Genomic DNA, 19,207 nt, shown 5'->3' on the forward strand with positions numbered 1-19,207 from the left:
TGGCTTGGCAGGGTTCAAGATGATACGCACTGGTTCAGCACTCAGCATGTGCCCCACTTCATTTGCATGGGTGGACCACAGCTGTGGAGGTACTCGTGCCAACAGTTCCTCTTGCAAGTAGGAAGTGTCAGGTTCAGAGTACTCCTGGGTTAGCAAAGCCACAAGCTCAGTTTCCCTATGTTCTGGTACCTCAAGGTAAACACCATCTGGGCTACAATAAATCACGCATCCCAGTTTACACAACAAATCCTTACCAAGAAGGTTGACAGGTGCACAGGGGCTAAGAAGAAAGGCATGATTTTCAGACAAAGGGCCAATAGAGATGGAGACAGGTTCAGAGACGGGATGTGGGATAGGTTGTCCGCCTATACCGACAGCATTTATAGTTTCAGGAGAATAAGGTAGAAAAGGAAACTCAGCAGCCTTTAGCGTGGAGCGGGATGCTCCGGTGTCGACAAGACAGGAGACAGGTTTACCAGAAATAAGGCATTCAACAAACGGACCAGATTGGTCAGTAGCAAGCAAAGGAGCGATGATGTCACTGTCCCTCAGGCTGTCCTATTCAACACTGGGAAAATTGACAGGAAGTGGAGGTGGGGGCAGGGACTGGGGTCTGGGTCCTTGGCCGGGGCGCTTGGGGCATTCTGATTTCCAATGTCCTTCTTGCTTGCAATAATGACATTGGTTCCCATAGCCTGGGTTTTGTGGGCTCAAGGATCTATCTCTTCCCCTGAATCTACCCGGGCCTCCCCTTCCCCGTCCTCGTCCCCTTCCTCTACCTGGACCCTGCAACTGAGAAATCTGTAAGGCCATTAACTTAAACTCGGCATTGTCTTTAGACCGTTCCAATTTGTTATGAAAATGGTTAGCCGCAGCAAGGACTTCAGTCAAATCTTTAGTTTCCCAGCCAATAATTACTGTTTGAATTTTCTCAGCAATTTTAGGGTTAAGTCCCTGGATGAATGCTGCCACTATTGCTTGTTTAGCATTTCCGACTGGGTTATCCATTCCTGAGTATCGTTCAAATGCCTGTTTGAGGCGTTCCAAATAGTCACTGGGGTGTTCATTTTTGTTTTGTTTACAGGTATTTATTTTGGTCCAGTCTGCCTTTTTTGGGCAAATTGTGAGAACTGCCTGAACCAAAGCATTTCTCTTGTCAATAAAGTCTTGGCCAATCCCTGGGTTTTGATCTGGCCAAGTACAGGCAGCATACAGACGTAGCATAGTTTCCTTGGGCAAAATCGATCGCATGAGCTGATTAATGTCAGCCCATGTTGGATTATAACAATTTATAACAGTCTGCAATTCTTCCTGAAATTTTTCTGGGTCTTCCCTGATTTTGGGGAATTTTTGAGTTAAATTGTAGAGATCACCTGGAGTCCAGGGTGCATGCACGGTTACTATATTTTGTCCATCGGTGCCAATGCCTGGCATTTGTCTTAGGGGGTAAACTTGTGCAGCTCGGGATCTAAGATTGATGGGAGATCTTTCCATGCCTATTCCCATTCTTCTAAATACACCTGTGGTGGGTTGTGACCCAGGAGTAAATTGCCACACTGGTGATGATTGAGTGGCAGATATGGTGGATGAGTCCAGACTATTAAGCTCCGTGGATGGATTTACTGAAGGAGCTTCAGCTAATGAGTTACTAGCCTGGGCTGCAGCCTGATGTTGAACCGGTTGTTGCTGATGTGGGAGTCCCAGGAGAGCAGGGTTCGAACAAAGGTCAAGGATATCCTCTGCTGGCTCCGGTGGTGGGGGCGCCCCGGGCAATGCTGGATACATCGGAGCGGTGGCCGGCGTGTAATTTGGGGGAGCAGCCAATTTCTCCCGAACAGCTTGTAACTGCTGTTTTAATTTTTCTTGAGAGTCTTTTAGGCTCCTAGTTTGAGATTCTGTCCGCCTTTTGGACATTTCATCATACCAATAAAAGAACGCGTCCCACTGGTTTTGTGGTGTTTTGGATCCACGGGACTCTAAAGCCCCTCTTAAGTGCACTATTTTATCCTGATCAAATGTTCCTTCTTGTGGAAAATGCTTCACAGGATCATCCCTAGTATACCAGTTCCACTTATCCAGGTACTTGCAAGCCTCGGGAGAATAGTGTGTGTACATAAAGTACGCCGGAGTCCCCTTAGGGGGGACGGGAACTTGTTTAGACTGACTCGTTCCCATTTTCAGTCACACAGGGAGACGTAGGAGAGGCTTATTTAGGATGTCCGGGCCGCTCAGTGCCTTGCCCCGCAGTTTTTCACTGCCCAGACAAAAGGCTTCTGACCCGACACCGGCTCATAAAATGGAAATGGGAATGGGAAACACAAGAGGAATCCTTTCACTCCTGCTCTCGGCAGAAGCTACTGGGACAAGGGGTTTGGAAAAGACAAAATCACTCAGACGCCCTGTCCACTGGGTCACGAGGTTTCAGCTGGGCCCCCTTGCTTTCGACGCTACCTTTTTTAGGCAGAATCGGGGCGGCTAGACCCAGCCTTAGTCCCAGACCTGGTCAGTGGCTCCTTTTTCTAAATGCACACACACACATTTATTCAATCACTGGGAAGCCCTGTCCACTGGGTCACGAGGTTCCAGTTGGGCCCCCTTGCTTTCAAAACTGCCCTGTCAGGCAGAATTGGGGCGGCTGAACCCAACCGTAGTCTCAGACCTGGTCAGTGGCTCATATTTCTAAATACACACACATGCACATTCATTCAGTCAGCCAGACCTCCTCCCCCACACCGCCTTAGTTAATTAACGACAAGCCCGATGTGCTGTAGGATGAAGGTGCTTCATACAGTTTCTCCCTAAATAAAACGTACGTTACCAGACACAAAATGGGATCCTTTACCAGACAGAAAATTTTAGCCGTCAGTAAGGTTCAGACTGACCTGTTTTAACAAGGTTCAGATCCAGTTACCACGGCCAAGTTGGGAGCCTACAGGCAGTCCTCCTCTGAAACCCCAATAGAGATTTTGAATTAGGTCTCTTACCTCTCAAGTTTGGCGCCTCGGGGTTCGGGGGGGGCAGTCTGCGGTCCTCCTTTCTCAGCCTGTGTTCTGGATCCGAGTCACGGCACCAGGAATTGTCGTGGAAACACACGCAGCATACTTTTGGGTCAGGTCAGCAGAAGCTTTTATTCAAAAGAAACTACAGCTGTAGGGGGGATTCCAAAGTGACATGGATTTCCCAAGCACTTGGAAGGGGTCCCCCCCCAAGAGCAAAATCAGGAGGCTTATATACTTTTTAACAGTTGCTTACAACTCACGTGATCATATAGTGAAATTAGCATGAAAAGCGGCTATAATATTACTTCATTATTTCTTTGCTGTAATCAGGATGGGAACTAATGGGGGAGGCGAGGTTAGTTCACAAACCTCCTTCTTGCACCTGCAAATCAGAGTTGTACATTATTTTTGCTATCTTCAAGGCCGCGGTGAGCGAAGCAGTTGCAGAGGAGTTACAAAGAACAAACACTTTCTCTTATCTGTTCTACTATACAGAGCCAGCAATTCTCCACAAAGCGGTTATGTCATCTTATAACTAAAATAATCAAAGTTTAAGGCATATATTTTTTCTGATTCCACAACACCCCTGTTTTGAAAGGGGAAAATAGGGAACAGACATCACAATGGTATTGCTTTCAATGGATCCTGATTATAAGCTGTTAAAATGTAGAGTGTAACTTTTAACTGCTTTAAAATGTAAGGAGGAACTGCTGCTCAGGGGGTGCATCAGCTGTTATGATGCAACTGTTAGGTGTGAATGGGGCTGCAGCCATGCCTACAAGCTGGGAAAGCTGAGCAGCTGCCACATTCTAACAGTTGAATGTGCACAAGCTGGAGAGATGTAGGTAAACAACTCCAACTTTAACCCTTGATGAGTCTGTTTTGAACCTGGAGCTATTTTGCTACCTTTGTATGACTAGCTTGTGCACACAAGTGTTAGAACAGCTGCTGTGAACTTTGGAGCAACATTTCCCCCCACCTCTCCCCCTGTTTTGAAACCATTCTAAATGTGTGTTTGTCTATACCCTTTTTGCATGCTAAGTGAAACAGGGTTACGGTGGCAATCAATTTTCTGCACTCCTATTGCTACAAGAGCATGTAAACATAACAGCTATAGTATAACAGCCTGTATCAGTACAATTTCACAGATTCGCACAGAAATTTAGGGCTGGAAGTTGTTACATCTCTCTATACCCTGACATTTATATCTGTATGGTCCTGTAGTGATACAAGTGTAGTAAAGACATTACAACTCTAACTCTATTTCTTTCAGTTTAAAGTTACAGCAATTTAACTAGCTTTCTATGGAACCATGTGATAAGAGTCATAGAGAAGTAGGGCTGGAGACCTGGAGAAGTCATCTTGTCCAAACCAGTGCCTGAGGCAGGATCATCCCTATCCAAACCATCCTATACAAATCCATAATCTAACCTCTTAGCAAAATTACACAACCGACCCAGACCCAACACACAGACACAGAAGCACTCTAGTCTGCCACAGATAAAGCAGGAACACTCTGGTATCTCACATCTTGCTGATGCAAAGGTTGTTGTTAAATATTCCAGTAAAAAGGCCATGCCTCCCAGTACAGAGGAAGGCAACCCAACCCACAGTCCATACCAATCTGGCTATGGGGTAAAATTCCTTTCTGACCCCAAATATGGCAATCAATCTAATCCTGAGCAGAGGCCAAGACCCTCTAGCCAGAAACAGCCGGGTTTAAGTCCCAGCAGGAGCACTAGCATCCCCTAGTCCAGGGGTGGGCAAAATACAGCCTGCAGGCTAGATCCAGCCCACAGAGGGGCTTTGTCTGGCCCACGACGGGTCCCTAAATCCTGCATAGCTGAGGCACCACCCGGTCATGGTGCGTCCTGCCATGCCTGGCACACAGCAGGGCTGGGACGGCTTGACTGCCTTTCTAGGCAGCCCGGGTGGCAGCGGCTCCTTCTGGTTGCCACTGCCACTGGCCACAGCCCCGTGGTACCAACAGGCGCCAACATGTGCAGCCCCAACCCCGCATGTCCTGCACTTGCTCTGTTTTTGCCTGTCTGGGCTGAGCAGCAGCAGTGCAGGACAGAAACTGCTGCTCAGCGCAGGGTAAAAGCAGCCCCTCCCCTCCCACTGCTGGCTCTTCCTGGTGTAGCCACCTGGAGCCCACGCAGGGCTGCCCTGCATCTACGCCATATCACCACCACCTCTGGGTGCCCCTGCAGGGCAGCGGTGGCAGCACAAACTAGATGCAGGGCAGCCCCACAGACTCCAGGCAGCCAGACCAGGAAATGCCGGCAGTGGGAGTGGGAGGGGCTGCTTTTACCCAACGCTGAGCAGCAGTTTCTCTCCTGCACTGCCACTGCTGAGCCTGGCCTCCCTTTCTGCTCTGGGCTCACCTGTCTGAGCTGAGCAGCGGCTGGGCAGAAACTGTTGCTTGGCACTGGGTGGAGGGAAAGTGGCCCCTCCCTTTTGCTGTCACTGCCCAGAGCCCACGCCGTACCGATCTGTCCTGTGGCTCCATCACCACTGCCTCTGGGATGTCCAGCACAGCAGCAGTGACAGTGGAGAGCAGCTGCAAGGCAGCCAAGAGGCACTAGTGATGGAGCCGCAAAGCAGCCCCGCATAGCATGGGCTCTGGGTCACTGCAGCAAGAACTGCCCAGTAGCGGCAAAGGGGAGGGCCACTTTCCTCCCACACCAGGCAACGGTTTCTGCCTGGCCACTGCTGCCACTCAGTCCGGACGGGTGAACTCAGAGTAGGGGGGCATGTGGGATCAGGGCTGCAAATGCACAGGTCCCCATCAGTACTGTGGGGCTGGGGGCAGTGCATACCCACTGCATGCCCAGGGGCAACAGGACACGCCATGTCCAGGTGCTGCAGAGCAGGTGTGGGCTGCATTGGGGCTGCCCACTGCTGGTAGTGGCAGGGAGGCACCCACCCATACCCCCATACGCCTTCACACCCCTCCACCCTCCCCACAGCATACAAGGGTAAGACTTCATTTTGAGCTATTACGGAATCACTTCTATATATATGTACACAGCACAAATGCACACAAATCAGGACAAAAATAATTTTTTAATAACATTAAAATATGTTAGTAAGGATGTTTGATTTTGAGTATGTAATTTGTATTTTTTTTCCGGTCCCAAGATGGCAAACCCCTTCCCAAAAGGAGCACTTCCAGTGGCAAGGGTTAGAGGTTAGGGGCAGGACTTTTGGTCCCAAGATGACAACCAGGGGCAAGGTACTTGTCAAAGGGTGGGGCCACTCTTGTGGCCCTCAACAGCTCACAAAACTCGTTAAGTGGCTCGTCGGCCAAAATAATTGCTCGTCCCTGCCCTAGCTTGCAGCCTCTCTTCATAAGGCCTGTTCTCTTGCCCTCTGATCATGCGCGTGGCGCTCCTCTGCACTCTTTCAAGCTTCTCCACATCCTTCCTAAGTTGTGGAGCCCAGAATTGGATGCAGTACTCCAGCTGCGGCCTCACCAAAGCCGAGTACAGCGGGAGGATGACATCCTGGGTTTTGCTCGAGATGCATCAGTAGATGCAAATCAGAGTTTTGTTTGCTTTGCCAGCTGCAGTTTTTGACCATCACTAAGTTCCAACCAGAAACAGGGACTGCATGATGCAGACCAAGCCTTTTAAAAGTAGTCAGCATTCCCAGGTGGAGGGACCAGGGTCACATGGGAAACTCAGGACAAAGGAAGACTGAGCTCTCCTCTTCCTTTGGAATTTTTACAACCCAGTCACCCATGTGATCACGGAGATCCAGTAGCCTGAGTTTGAAAACAGAGGCTGGGCAGACTCAGAGCAGAGAGGCAGGCAAAAAGGGGAATTTTTTTCACACATCCCAAAGCTGCATTTGCGTAGCTGTATCATACTGCAGACTTGTATTGAGTCTGTGATCTACCAAGAATCCCAGATCCTTCTCCATAGTGCTACCATCCAGCCAGGTATCACTCATTTTGTATTTGTATTTTTGATTATTCTACCCAAGTTGTAGCACCCTGCACTTGTCAGCATTGAACTACATCTTGTTAGCTTCAGCTCACCTTCCCAATCTGTCAAATTCTGTCTAAATTGCCCTCCCACCCACAGTGTGTTTGACGTCCTTCCCATTTTCATGTCATCTGCAAAGTTGCTCAAGTAGCTTTCTATGGCAGTGTCCAGATCATTAATAAACATGTTGAACAGCACTGGGCCCAGGACCCCTGTGCCACTCCATTTGAAACCTCCTGCCATTTTAACATGGATCCATTTATAATTACTCTTTGCTTCTGGCTATTTAGTTGTCTATCCACTTTATAGTAGTTTTGTCCAGCACACATTTGTACAATTTAAGAGAAGGTCATGAGGGACCTTGTCCAAAGTCTTACTGAAGTCCAGTTGCAGTAACCACAGCATTCCCTTCATCCACCCAAGTAGTTACTTTGTCAAAGAAGGAGATCAGGTTTGTTTGACACAGTTTGTTCGTGGTAAATCCATATTGGGTGCTTGCAATCTGCCTTTCCTCTTCCAGATGCTTGCAGATGGACTTCCTTAGGATATACTCCAGTAGCTTCCTGGGTATCGAGGTAAGGCTGACTAGTCGGTAGTTCCCCAGATCATCTCTCTTGCCTTTTTTAAAGAGGGACACTATGTTGGCCACTTTTCAGTCCTCTGGTACTTTTCCTGCTTCCCCTGACTTCATTAAAATCATTGCCAAGGACTCCAAGATCTCCCCTGCCAATTCCTTCAGTATCCTGGGATGAAGTTCATCAGGTCCTGCTGACTTGAATTCATTTAGACCCATCAAAAGCTCTCCGATTTGTCTCTTGCTTTCTCATCCCTCAGCTTGTCCCCTTCTTTATCCATATTAGGTTTCTGACTGCAGCCTCATTTTTTTTGTGAAGACTGATGCAAAGTAACTGTCTAGCAGCTCCACATTCTTTGCACCTTCTGTTAGGAGTTCTCCCTAGCTAGTTAACAGTGAACCCACAGCTTCATTGGTTTTTCTTTTCTGGCCAACATGCTTATTTAACCTCCTCGCCAGATACAGCTCATTCTTTATCTGTACTTCTGGACTTTGCTACTGTAGGGTCTTGCTATTTCCTGATATGCTCCCTTGGTAACCTGCCCATTTTCCCATTGCCTGTATTGTTAGGGATACTGGGAATAACTTTGGGATTGGGGGGTGAAGTGGTGTTTAAGACCAAGGAACCATTCCAGTAATTGGCTTTATTTTATTAACAAACTTGCGCAGTAAACAATGTCACATACCATGCAAACGCAGCTGCAAGTAGGATAGGAAGACTTCAGCACTAGGATTCTCAGGGTCCAATGGCCAGGTGTCCAGGATATCCTGGGAAATATTTCAGCAAGATGTTAAATGAGTGCTGTGAAGCAAATTTCTGATGATTCCAACTGGCTTCAGAAGCTTAGGCTTTTTATATTTTATTGAGGGTGGGTTGCTATAGTTGAGAGTGAACTAATCACCTTTGAACAAGCCAATCACGTTTCACAGTTCAGTCTAAGTTCTATGAATTTATGTATGGTTTCCTGGCAAGTTTTGTGGTCTCTCATTGTACCATACCAGCGACCAGTCATTTCACTTGTTTATGTGTAACTTGCACCATGCTATCTCTGGATGGTTCCTTGGATATCTGTCAAAGTCTGAGTTGTGAAAACTTGCCCTCTTGCAGCTTGCTTACTACCAGGAGTTACAAACAGGTCACAAAATTCTATCTTCGGAGATGCACAGAATAGCTAATTAATTATGTCAAAGCACTAGGGCTGTCAAATGATTAAAAAAAATTGATCACAATTAGTTGTGCAATTAAAAAAAATTAGTTGCAATTAGTTGCTATTTTAATCACACAGCTAAAAACTCAAAATTATGCTCAGAAAAACCTCAACATTATGCAAGTACTTTGTATGAATGGGGAGTGGGGAATTTGTGAAAGTGTGGGGGGCTGTTGGGTGTGTGTGGAGGGCGGGTCCCTGCATGTACTGGCAGAATGTTAAGTACTGTGGGTCAGGAGTGAGGGGTAGCAGTAGGGCTGGGGGGATTGTGACTTGGGAGGCACACACACACACACACACACACACACACACACACCACCCGACAGGTAAGCCGGGGGAGGGGGAGGGGCTGGGGGTGCAGATCGAGGCCTCCACGGTGAGGGAGGGAGTGGGGCAGGTGTAGGGATGGGTGAATGGGGCCCTGGGGCTGGGGCGGGTCATGGGATGGAGCTGCAGGAGGCGCATCCAGAGGTGCTGGGGCACTGGGGGGCATGGCTCCCTGCCACTGCATGTACCCCCTTGGCTCCTGGACCCTCTGGTCCCAACTCAGCTGCTTATGCTCTTAAAGGAGCAGGTACATCCCAGTGCCCTGCGACAAATATATAGCAAGATGTATGCTTAGTAGTGCAGTCCTAGAGATAAATGAGGCACTGACATTGTAACCTTTTTTAATTCTTCAAGAGGGTGATTAGTGTTCAGACTGGCAGTATGTAACACTATATATTACTTACTTAAGTAACTCTGTAAAAGCGAGTTTAAACAGATGATTAAAAATGCATACATTGATTTATACAGCATGATATGAAAGTATTCCTTTATCAAAAGATGCTCATTTAAATTTCTGCTCACAGGCAGTAAAGCACTTGAGGACTCCAGAATTTAAGCCTTATGTTATTTTTGTGAAGCCTCCGATTGCAGAAAAGAAAAAAAGTGTGCCAACATCTCCAACTTCAGAAGAAATTTCAGCTCCACTTGTAAGTATTTCGACCTCTCAATCTCTGTTCTTAAGATATTAAAAAAAAGGATTTGGACTATTAATTTTCCATATGAAAATTCCATAATTTGGACTATTAATTTTCCTGTCCCTCCTTTTCAGTAAGCATAAGTGTCTTATGATAGGAAGGCAGAATAGAGCATGTTAATGTGTCTGATATCTTAGAACATCTTCCTCTGCGTTCCTCTCAGTTACACCACATCGCTGAGGGGTGTATGTAGACAACAAAGCATTCTCTTGTATGACATGCCTGATGGGTCATGCAAGACCATGTCAAAACAAAGCCTAATTATGTGACAGTGCATAAAACCTGAGTCTGAAATTTTCAGAGCTCCCATGTTACAATCAGTGAACATGGAATCACAAACCATAACCTCATCTTCTCTCTCTTCCTATCCCATGCTCAGTGAGTTAATTTCCCTGAAATGTTTTGCCTTTTAATTTGAGAAGTGCTTTCATGCTGACTGTACTGCTCCTCCAAACACAAACATTATAGTACCTTGGCAGAAAGAGTGATTGCATTAAATATTAGATATGTGAAATAAGGGTTAGTTTTAATTTTCCAACAACCAACATATATTTCAGCCAGGAGATTCAGGATTAGGCTGTGAACCCTAAACCTAACAGAACCAGCAGTGAAGAAAAGGAGTATGAATTCCCATTTGCAGTAGCATATAGTCTTCAGGGTTGCACCAGTGGGAGCTACTAGTGTAATCAGGTACCTAGTGACCCTCTATTTGTTCCAGTGAGTGGCTCCCATGAGTCTGGCCAGAAGGTATTCAGTTAAAAGGGGAAAGTGAAAATCAAGCAGAGCAAGTTATTAATTAGTGGTACTTGTGCAACAAGTAGCATGTAAAAATCTTGAAAGGAAAAGGAACTGAATTATTGGTTATTAGCAGCATTTAAGTTAGAAAAACTAATATGCTTTTGCATAGGTGACACGTAGAGGGGGCACAGAGGGGCACGTGCTCCCCTGATATTGGCCCTCACTGGCTGGGGAATGGGGGCACCTGGAGAAGCACTGGCCAGTGCCCCCGCCCCCCGAGATTGGCACTGGCTGGGGAGTGAGGGCTCCAAGAGAAGCGCCAGCAGCACTTCCGGTTTTGCCGCCAGCACTTCCGGTTTTGCTGCTGGTGCTTCTGGGGTCAGCAATCGGCTGCTGGTGCCCCCCCAGACTCAAGAGACATCAGTTGCCCATGTGCTGTTGTATCATTTCTTTCTTGATGATATTGATGATATTGATGATATTTTGTATCATTTTAAATATCAATTTAATTTTCTATTTATAAGCTTCTCGCATGTTCCCAGCCACGTCTTCCATTCCAAGATATCATATCAGTCCCAGTACTAAGCACATTGCTTATTAATTGTGACTGCAAGGTTTTGTTTTATCGTTTTTCATTGGCAACAGCTTTTGCATTTCCCTTCCTTTTTATTCTCTTTGGATTCTCTACAAGATGCTAGCTAGTCAGTAGAAAGGTAGAATGAATATTTTTCAAGTTTAATATCTTCTTCTCACACATTGGTCAGCAGGATGAAGAACAGCAAGAAATTATTAATTCAGCGGTATTCATTGAAGAGCAGTATGGCCATTTAATTGACACTGTGTTGGTGAAAGAAGATTTCCAGAGTGCCTATAATCAACTGAAAATTGTTCTAGAGAAGCTGAGCAAGGACTCATTTTGGGTGCCGGTCAGTTGGGTCCGGTTATAGCCTGTTGTTATGCATTTAAACAAAAGTTTGTATAAAACTTGTTGTAAATACAAGAATTATAAACTGTAAGATGTTGGTTGCATTTCAAAACTGCTAGTTAGTCCAGGAGGTAATATGAAATATTCTATCAGTGTAACCAGGCAGATCCAGTCAGAAGCTGACACTGGGTTTCCAAACCAGAATTTTTAATAGCAAATATCAATTAAAATTGTATTCAGTATAACTGATTAGTAAACATTTTGATTATTTGTAAACTTTGTAAATACTTTAGTTTGCAGTATGAAGTGGAACTTCACATGGGTCCCGTATTTAGTCATTGCAACACCAGGCCTGCCATCCAGGATAATCCTCAACTCCCAGTTACAGCTTCGCTTTCAGTGAATAGAGAGAGTTTAGGCACCTATGGAAACGATTTTCAGGAGTGCTTCAACTAGCCAGGAACTCAATGGCACTTTGCCTTCTTCCTGATGGCACCCTACCTCCAGCCTCCTAACATGGGCTAGGAAAAAGCAGGTGTTACTTATTGTCTAAGCACACCTACAGGAACAAGCCTTGCTAATGAGATGAATATTCCATGTCTTTAAGAATCACGACTTGGCTCAGACAAGGGGTGCCTGTAGAGGTTGCTCCAGCGTGCTGTAATTACTGCATGTCGGAGCAGACTTGATTAATTGAGATGGCTGGAGCATGCTAAATAGTGCGCTCTTCAAAATGGCAGTGGGGGCACTTTAACTAAAGCTCATCAAATGAGCCTTAGATAAAGTGTCCCTGCCACCATTTTGAAGTACAAGGATGCTGATGCATGAGATAATGTGGGAGCTTTAATTAGAGCAGCTCTTGGAGTTGCTCTGATTAAAGCACCCTTCCCCTACCCCTCACAGCATGTGTAAAAACACCCAAGGGTTCTAAGCAGCATATTAGTCACCTCCATATGAGGTAACTTTGCAAATGCCAGTTACCAAGGAACTTGGGTACCTACAGTAAGTTGGCAGTGTGGACAATGTCTCTGGCATCTAATGATGGACTGAGTGCTCAAGTACCTTTAGGTACACTGGCACAATACTTAAGGGCATTTTCTGTACAGCACAAGGCAGTGCCATATAGAGAGAGCCTGCACAAGGCTACACCCTTTCTGGTTCTGGAGCTAGCATAGATTCTGTTTTTGTAGGACAACATTTCAATATACATTAACACACTCTAAGACACCATGCTCCTGATAATTAGGGATGTGTGCATCCCAGCTCAGATAAGAGGTCCCAGAGCATGCTATGACTTACATCAAGTTTTGGAGATAAAATATGCACAGCAATATTTCAGAAGTTTGAATATATAGAATTTTTAGTATATGTATGAAATGCAATTCTCTTATAACTTTGGCAGTGAGTGACAGTGCTTTGAAGTCTGTAATTTGATAACTGTATGGTATTATTTCTAAACAGATTTATGTAACACATCTAAGAGGTGCTGCTTTCTATTTGACTGCCACTTTTGATCTTCTTATGTACTAAGTCCCCTCAAATGTGTTCAAATCTAATCATCCCATTATTTTGTCCTAATGGTATGAAAATTATTATTGTTCCAGCAAAATTGCTAGGATACCCCAAATATAGAAAGTCCTAATACAAAGTCACCATCTTCTCCTTCCAAAAATAAGGATGAACTTCTTCCCTAGGTAAAGCCACATTTAATCAGTTATTCATTCAGGGCCAGGTATTGACCCTTATTGACTTTTATCTTGAAAGGTGCCATGTAGTTAATCAATCTCTTGTGATCCCTGCCACTGTATCAGGAGATAGTGTATTCCATATTTTTCTCATGATATTCCTGAAGCTTCTTATGTGACATATGAAGTGCCCCAGTTTTTTACTTAATCTTTCAAAGCTTTCATGTTTTTTATTCATTATAAAATGTTTACTTGCGATGTATTGCTTTGTTACTAAGTTCATTCTGGTCAGGTACTGAGCATGCTGTAAGGGAGTCCATATTATCTTTAGTGCATTGGGCACTATGAGGAAAGGGCCCAAACTCAACTGCACCTTTAGATGTGTAGGTAACACACAGCTAACTTTAGCCACAGAAGTGGTGTTTTAGGCCACTTATGCATATTTTTTATCATAGTCTCCCTGGATGGACATAAAATTCCATGAGTAAACTGAGCAGTAAGCAGACAGCAGTGGCTCTGGGATAAGCAGCTCAGGTGTGGGACTGCTTTGAAGAAGCTTTTCTCTTTGTTAGTGACTTGGGGTGGCTGAGTGGTGCTGGTGTGTTTGCCTAGTGCTTGGTGCATGTATTTCAGGGTTTATTCCCCTGGTGTGGTGTATGATAGCTTTTTTTTTTTCCTTCTCTCTCCTCCTCCTTCTGGAGTGACTGAATTACAGGGCTTGCTCTGGGTGGGGCTGGTTTAGGTAACCAAGGGGTGGAGCTGGATAGGCAACCTTATATCGAACTATGGGAGCAGGAAGCAGAGGGCACCAGAGTAGGAGTTTGCCCCAGGAGGGAGCCAGGGAACAGGAGGCTCTGCGCATATGTGTTTGGGTGGGATTGTGGACAAGGACCTTGGTGCAGGCGCTTGGTGTGCAGCTTCTTGTGGCATGTCGTTTTTTTCCCCTCCTTCCCCCCGCCCCCTCTTTTGTTAATCCTTACAACATAGTTGTGCTCCAAGGAGCAAAGGAGGCACAAATAGAGTCAGGGTCAGGTGTTCACAGATTCACAGAAGATTAGGGCTGGAAGATCATTGGGTCCAGCCCCCCTGCTCTGGGCAGGAAAGACTGCTGGGTCAAATAACCCCAGCAAGGTGTGCATCCAGTCTCCTTTTGAAGATCTCCAGGGTAGGTGCCTGCACCGCCCCCACTGGGAGTCTATTCCAGTCTGGTCATATGAACTGTGAAGAAGTCTTTCCTTATATCCAGTCTGAAACCATCTACTAGGAGTTTATGATCATTGCTCCTGGTTTTCCCCTGGGGTGTTTTGGTGAATAGTTATTTGCCTAACCCCTGATGTTCACCCCTCATATATTTGTAAGCTGCCACCAAATGCCCCCAAAGTCTTCCCTTTTCGAGGCTGAACAGTCCTATATCTGTTAGCCTTTCCTCATATGGCTTGCTCATATTCAGACCTCTAATCATATGAGTGGCTCTTGTTGTGATCTACATGGAATGTGTCATGTTCGTGTTCCTCCCAGAGGGTCAGGAGCACTTCATCTGTACCAAATGTAAGATGATGTCTGCCCTGGAAAAAAAAAAATCACAGACTGGAAGCACAAGCATTCATGCTGCATTGCATCTGCGACCAGGAAGATTACTTGGACAAGAGTTATGAGGGCCTGGTACTGGAGGGAGCCAAAAGGCAATGAGCAGAAGTGTCAGCATGTAACTACTTGAAGGAGGGCCCCAGAGTTGAGGAGGAGCAGGTTGAAGTCAGCAACTGCTTTCAATCATTCTGCGATGGAACTGCCAAGGAAGAGGCAGAGGAGAGGATATCTGAAGGCATGAGGCAGAGGAGGCATCAGTCTAGATAGCAGAAAGTACAAGGCTCCAAGGACACGGGGCTCCAGGATCACTGCCCCAAGAAGGAAAAGAGTTGTGATGGTTGGTGGCTTCCTTCTGTGGGGGACAGAGGCATTAATTTGTCATCCAGATTTGGGGGCCTGGGAAGTGTGCTGCCAGCCTGGAGCCTGAATTCAGGATGTCACAGAGAGTCTTTCAAAGCTCATCCATCCTTCAGACCACTGTCCCTTCCTGCTTGTTCACATAAGCACCAAAGATACTGCCAAGAATGACACTGACCAGATCAGAGGTGACTATGAGGCTCATGGCAGGAGGACTAAGGAACTTGGAGCAAAAGTGATGTTCTCATCAATCCTTCCTGTAAAAGGCAATGATCCAGGCAGAGAGCGTCATATCCTGGAACTGAATGCGTGGCTGAGATGTTGGTGTCAATGTGAAGGCTTCAGCTTCTTTGACAATGGGTGGATGTTATTGGGAGGAGGACTGCTATCAAAAGATAAGGATCCATCTGATGAGAATGGGGAAGAGCATCTTTGGGTATCATCTGGCCAACCTAATATGGAAGAGTTTAACCTAGGTTTCATGAGGGATGGTGATCAAAACCCTCCAGCAACAGAATGTGCAGTCCAGAGGGGAAAGGACTTGAAGAGGCAACTCAGCCCTGGGAAAGGGCCAAAGAGCTTCAGGACTGCAACAAGTGGCACAAAAAGAAATTGAGGAGCTCGAAATGCAAAATACATCCAATGTATTTATACAGATGTGAGAAATATGGGGAATAAACAAGATGAGTTGGAAGCTGCATCCTCTAAAAAGAGCTATGATGTGATTGCCATCAGTAAGACTTGGTGGGACAGCTCTTATGACTGGAATGTGAACATCTAGGATTACACTCTGTTTCGTAAAGACAGAGTTCGAAGAAAAGGTGCTGGTGTGTTGCCTTATATGTCAGAAACACATAACACTTACTTGTTCCTTGGTTCAGGAAGAAGAAGATGGCAAAACAGAACACATTTGGGCGAACATGAAAGGTGAAAGACACAGCACCAATATAATGGTGGGAATTTACTATAGGCCTCCTAATCAGAAAGAGGAGGTGGATGAGGCACGCTTCAAGTAGATGAAAAATCTATCCAAAAGCTATTGTATGGTACTCATGGGAGACTTCAGTTTTCTGGACATCTACTGGAAGAACAATGCAGCCAAACATAAAATGTCAAGCTGTTTCCTAGCTTGTGTGGAGGGCAATTTTGTCTTCCAGAAAGTGGAGAGTACAACTACAGGATCATATATTTTGGATCTTGTTCTGACCAACAGGTAAGAATTGGTGGACAATGTGAAGGTGATGGGTAATTTGGGAGGAAGCAATCATCATATGCTAGAATTCCAGATCTTGAGACAGGGAAAGCATGAGGTCAAGCAAAATTAGGACACTAGATTTCAAAAAGGCAGATTTCATCTGACTCAAGGAGCTAATAGTCATGGTGTCATTGGAGGACAGATTGAAGGATAAGGGCACTCAGGAAGGCTGGGAGCTTCTAAAGGGCAAGTATTGGAAGCCCAACAAGAAACTGTCCTGACACAATGGAAGCACAAGAAGAATGGCAAAAGACCAATATGGCCGCACAAGGAGCTTCTAAAATGCCTTGAATGCAAAAGGAAAGCATAAAGGCAATGGAAGAATCGGCAGGTCACCAAGGATGAATACCAGGAAATAGCAAGAACCTATACTACCAAAATCCAGAGGACAAAGATAAAGAACGAGCTACACCTGGCTATGGAAGTTACAGGAGGAGGTTCTATAAGCATGTTGGCCAGAAAAGAAAAACCAAGGAAGCTGTAGCTGTTAACTAGCCAGGGGGAACCCTTAACAGAAGATGCAAAGATTGCTTCAATCTTCACAAAAAACTAATCGGCCAGACACCTATGATGGATTATGTGGATAAGGAAGGGGGCAAGCTGAGGAAGGAGATAAAAAAAGAGCTGGCCAGAGAGCTTTTGTTGGGTCTGAATGAATTCAAGTCGGCAGGTGAACTTGGCAATGATCTTTATGAAATCCTCAGAGGTGGGCAAGGTACCAGAGGACTGGAAAAGGCCACATGTAGTGCCCCTCTTTAAATAAGGCTAGAAGGAGGACCCAGGGAACTACAGACCAGTTAGCCTCACCTCAATACCCAGGAAGTTACTGGAGCATATCCTAAGGGCGTCTATTTGCAAGCATCTGGAGAAGGAAAGTCTGATCACAAGCAGCCAGCATGGATTTAAGAAAAATAAATCATGTCACACAAACCTGATCTCCTTCATTGACAAAGTAACTACTAACAAAGTAACTAGTGAACATGGATGGATGAAGGGAATGCTGTGGATATAGTGTGTCTGGACTTCAGCAAGGCTTTTGACAAGGTCCTGCATGACCTTATCATAAACAAATTGGAGAAATGTGGGCTGGATAAAACTACTACAAAGGTGGATAGACAACTGATTTAATAGCCAGAAGCAAAGAGTAATTATATATGGATCCATGTCAGAATGGCAGGAGGTTTTGGGTGCTGTTCCACAGGGGTCTGTCCTGGGCCTGCTGCTGTTCAATGTGTTTGTTTGGATGCTGGCCTAGAAAGCTTCTTCAGCATGTTTGCGGGTGTAAGGGAAGAGAAGAGACACCGGTGGCAGAGAGTAAGACCCCGGGGTTGGAAGGGTGCTTGCAAGCAGCCATCCTGTCGCCAAAGTTGCACAGAGCCATGCAGAGATCCTTCTTCTCTCAGTGTTTCTGGAGGGGAGGAGGAAGGAACATGAGCTCCACCATAAAGAGAGACTCGGAGCAAACAGGGGAGGGAATACCAGAATAGAAAGTTCCTGAACCTAACAAAGTGAGAGTGGGAATGGCTGAGAGTTTTGAGGAGGCTGCAAAGAAGTCTCTTCAGGGAGTCAGCTCTAGTGAGAAAGTTGACAGGGAAGAAGCCAAGACAAAGCAGCTTTCAGGTAATCTGAAACCTCAGCATACCAGCCCAGTGAAAAGGACTGAGAAAGAGATACTGTAAAGACCTGAATAGCAGGGCTGAAAAGGGATTACCGAAAGGGATTACCATTTAGACTTCAGGAAGGCCTTCGATACGGTATCCCACCCCATACTGGTGAACAAGTTAAGAGGCTGTGACTTGGATGACTACACAGTCCGGTGGGTGGCGAATTGGCTAGAGGGTCGCACCCAGAGAGTCGTGGTGGATGGGTTGGTTTCGACCTGAAAGGGTGTGGGCAGTGGGGTCCTGCAGGGCTCGGTCCTTGGACCGGTACTCTTTAATGTCTTCATCAGCGACTTGGACGAGGGAGTGAAGTGTACTCTGTCCAAGTTTGCGGATGACACAAAACTGTGGGGAGAAGTGGACACGCCGGAGGGCAGGGAACAGCTGCAAGCAGACCTGGACAGGTTGGACATCTGGGCGGAAAACAACAGAATGCAATTCAACAAGGAGAAATGCCAAGTGCTGTACCTAGGGAGGAAAAATGTCCAGCACACCTACAGCCTAAGAAATGACCTGCTGGGTGGCACGGAAGTGGAAAGGGATCTTGGAGTCCTAGTGGACTCCAAGATGAACATGAGTCGGCAGCGTGACGAAGCCATCAGAAAAGCCAATGGCACTTTATCGTGCATCAGCAGATGCATGACGAATAGATCCAACAAGCCCTACGAGGAGAAACTAGAGAACCTGGACCTTTTCAGCCTCCGCAAGAGAAGGTTGAGAGGCGACCTTGTGGCTGCCTATAAGTTCATCACGGGGGCACAGAAGGGAATTGGTGAGGTTTTATTCACCAAGGAGCCCCTGGGGGTTACAAGAAATAATGGCCATAAGCTAGCAGAGAGCAGATTTAGACTGGACATTTAGGAAGAACTTCTTCACAGTTCGAGTGGCCAAGGTCTGGAACGGGCTCCCAAGGGAGGTGGTGCTCTCCCCTACCCTGAGGGTCTTCAAGAGGAGGTTGGATATGCATCTGGCTGGGGTCATCTAGACCCAGCACACTTTCCTGCCTATGCAGGGGGTTGGACTCAATGATCTATTGAGGTCCCTTCCGACCCTAACATCTATGAATCTATGAATACCTGAATAGACGGACAGAGATAAGTTAGCTTTCTTTTCTTCACCCGAGAGAAGAGGGAAAGAATCCTCCTTGACATGGAGCAATAGTGAAGAGAACTATCTGCATCTAAGCCAGGAGGTTGTTTAACCT

The 19,207-nt window shown here is 46.0% G+C and overlaps 1 protein-coding gene across 3 annotated transcripts in view; it reads left to right on the forward strand.

The window, feature by feature from the left end:
- The window catches only part of MPP3 (membrane palmitoylated protein 3), a 143,920-nt gene extending 131,687 nt beyond the window's left edge, over window positions 1-12,233 (forward strand). For 2 of the 3 annotated variants that reach the window (XM_025200725.1, XM_025200727.1), the window contains 2 exons: window positions 9,625-9,747; window positions 11,298-12,233. In XM_025200725.1, the coding sequence (XP_025056510.1) occupies window positions 9,625-9,747; window positions 11,298-11,480 (306 nt within the window). In that variant the 3' untranslated portion in view covers window positions 11,481-12,233. The remainder of the gene's footprint in view (window positions 1-9,624; window positions 9,748-11,297) is intronic. The other variant, XM_025200726.1, reaches the window with a different exon arrangement.
- The last annotated feature ends 6,974 nt before the right edge of the window (window positions 12,234-19,207 follow it).

The sequence above is a fragment of the Alligator sinensis genome, unplaced genomic scaffold (assembly GCF_000455745.1).
Source record: "Alligator sinensis unplaced genomic scaffold, ASM45574v1 scaffold161_1, whole genome shotgun sequence".
NCBI lineage: Eukaryota > Metazoa > Chordata > Crocodylia > Alligatoridae > Alligator > Alligator sinensis.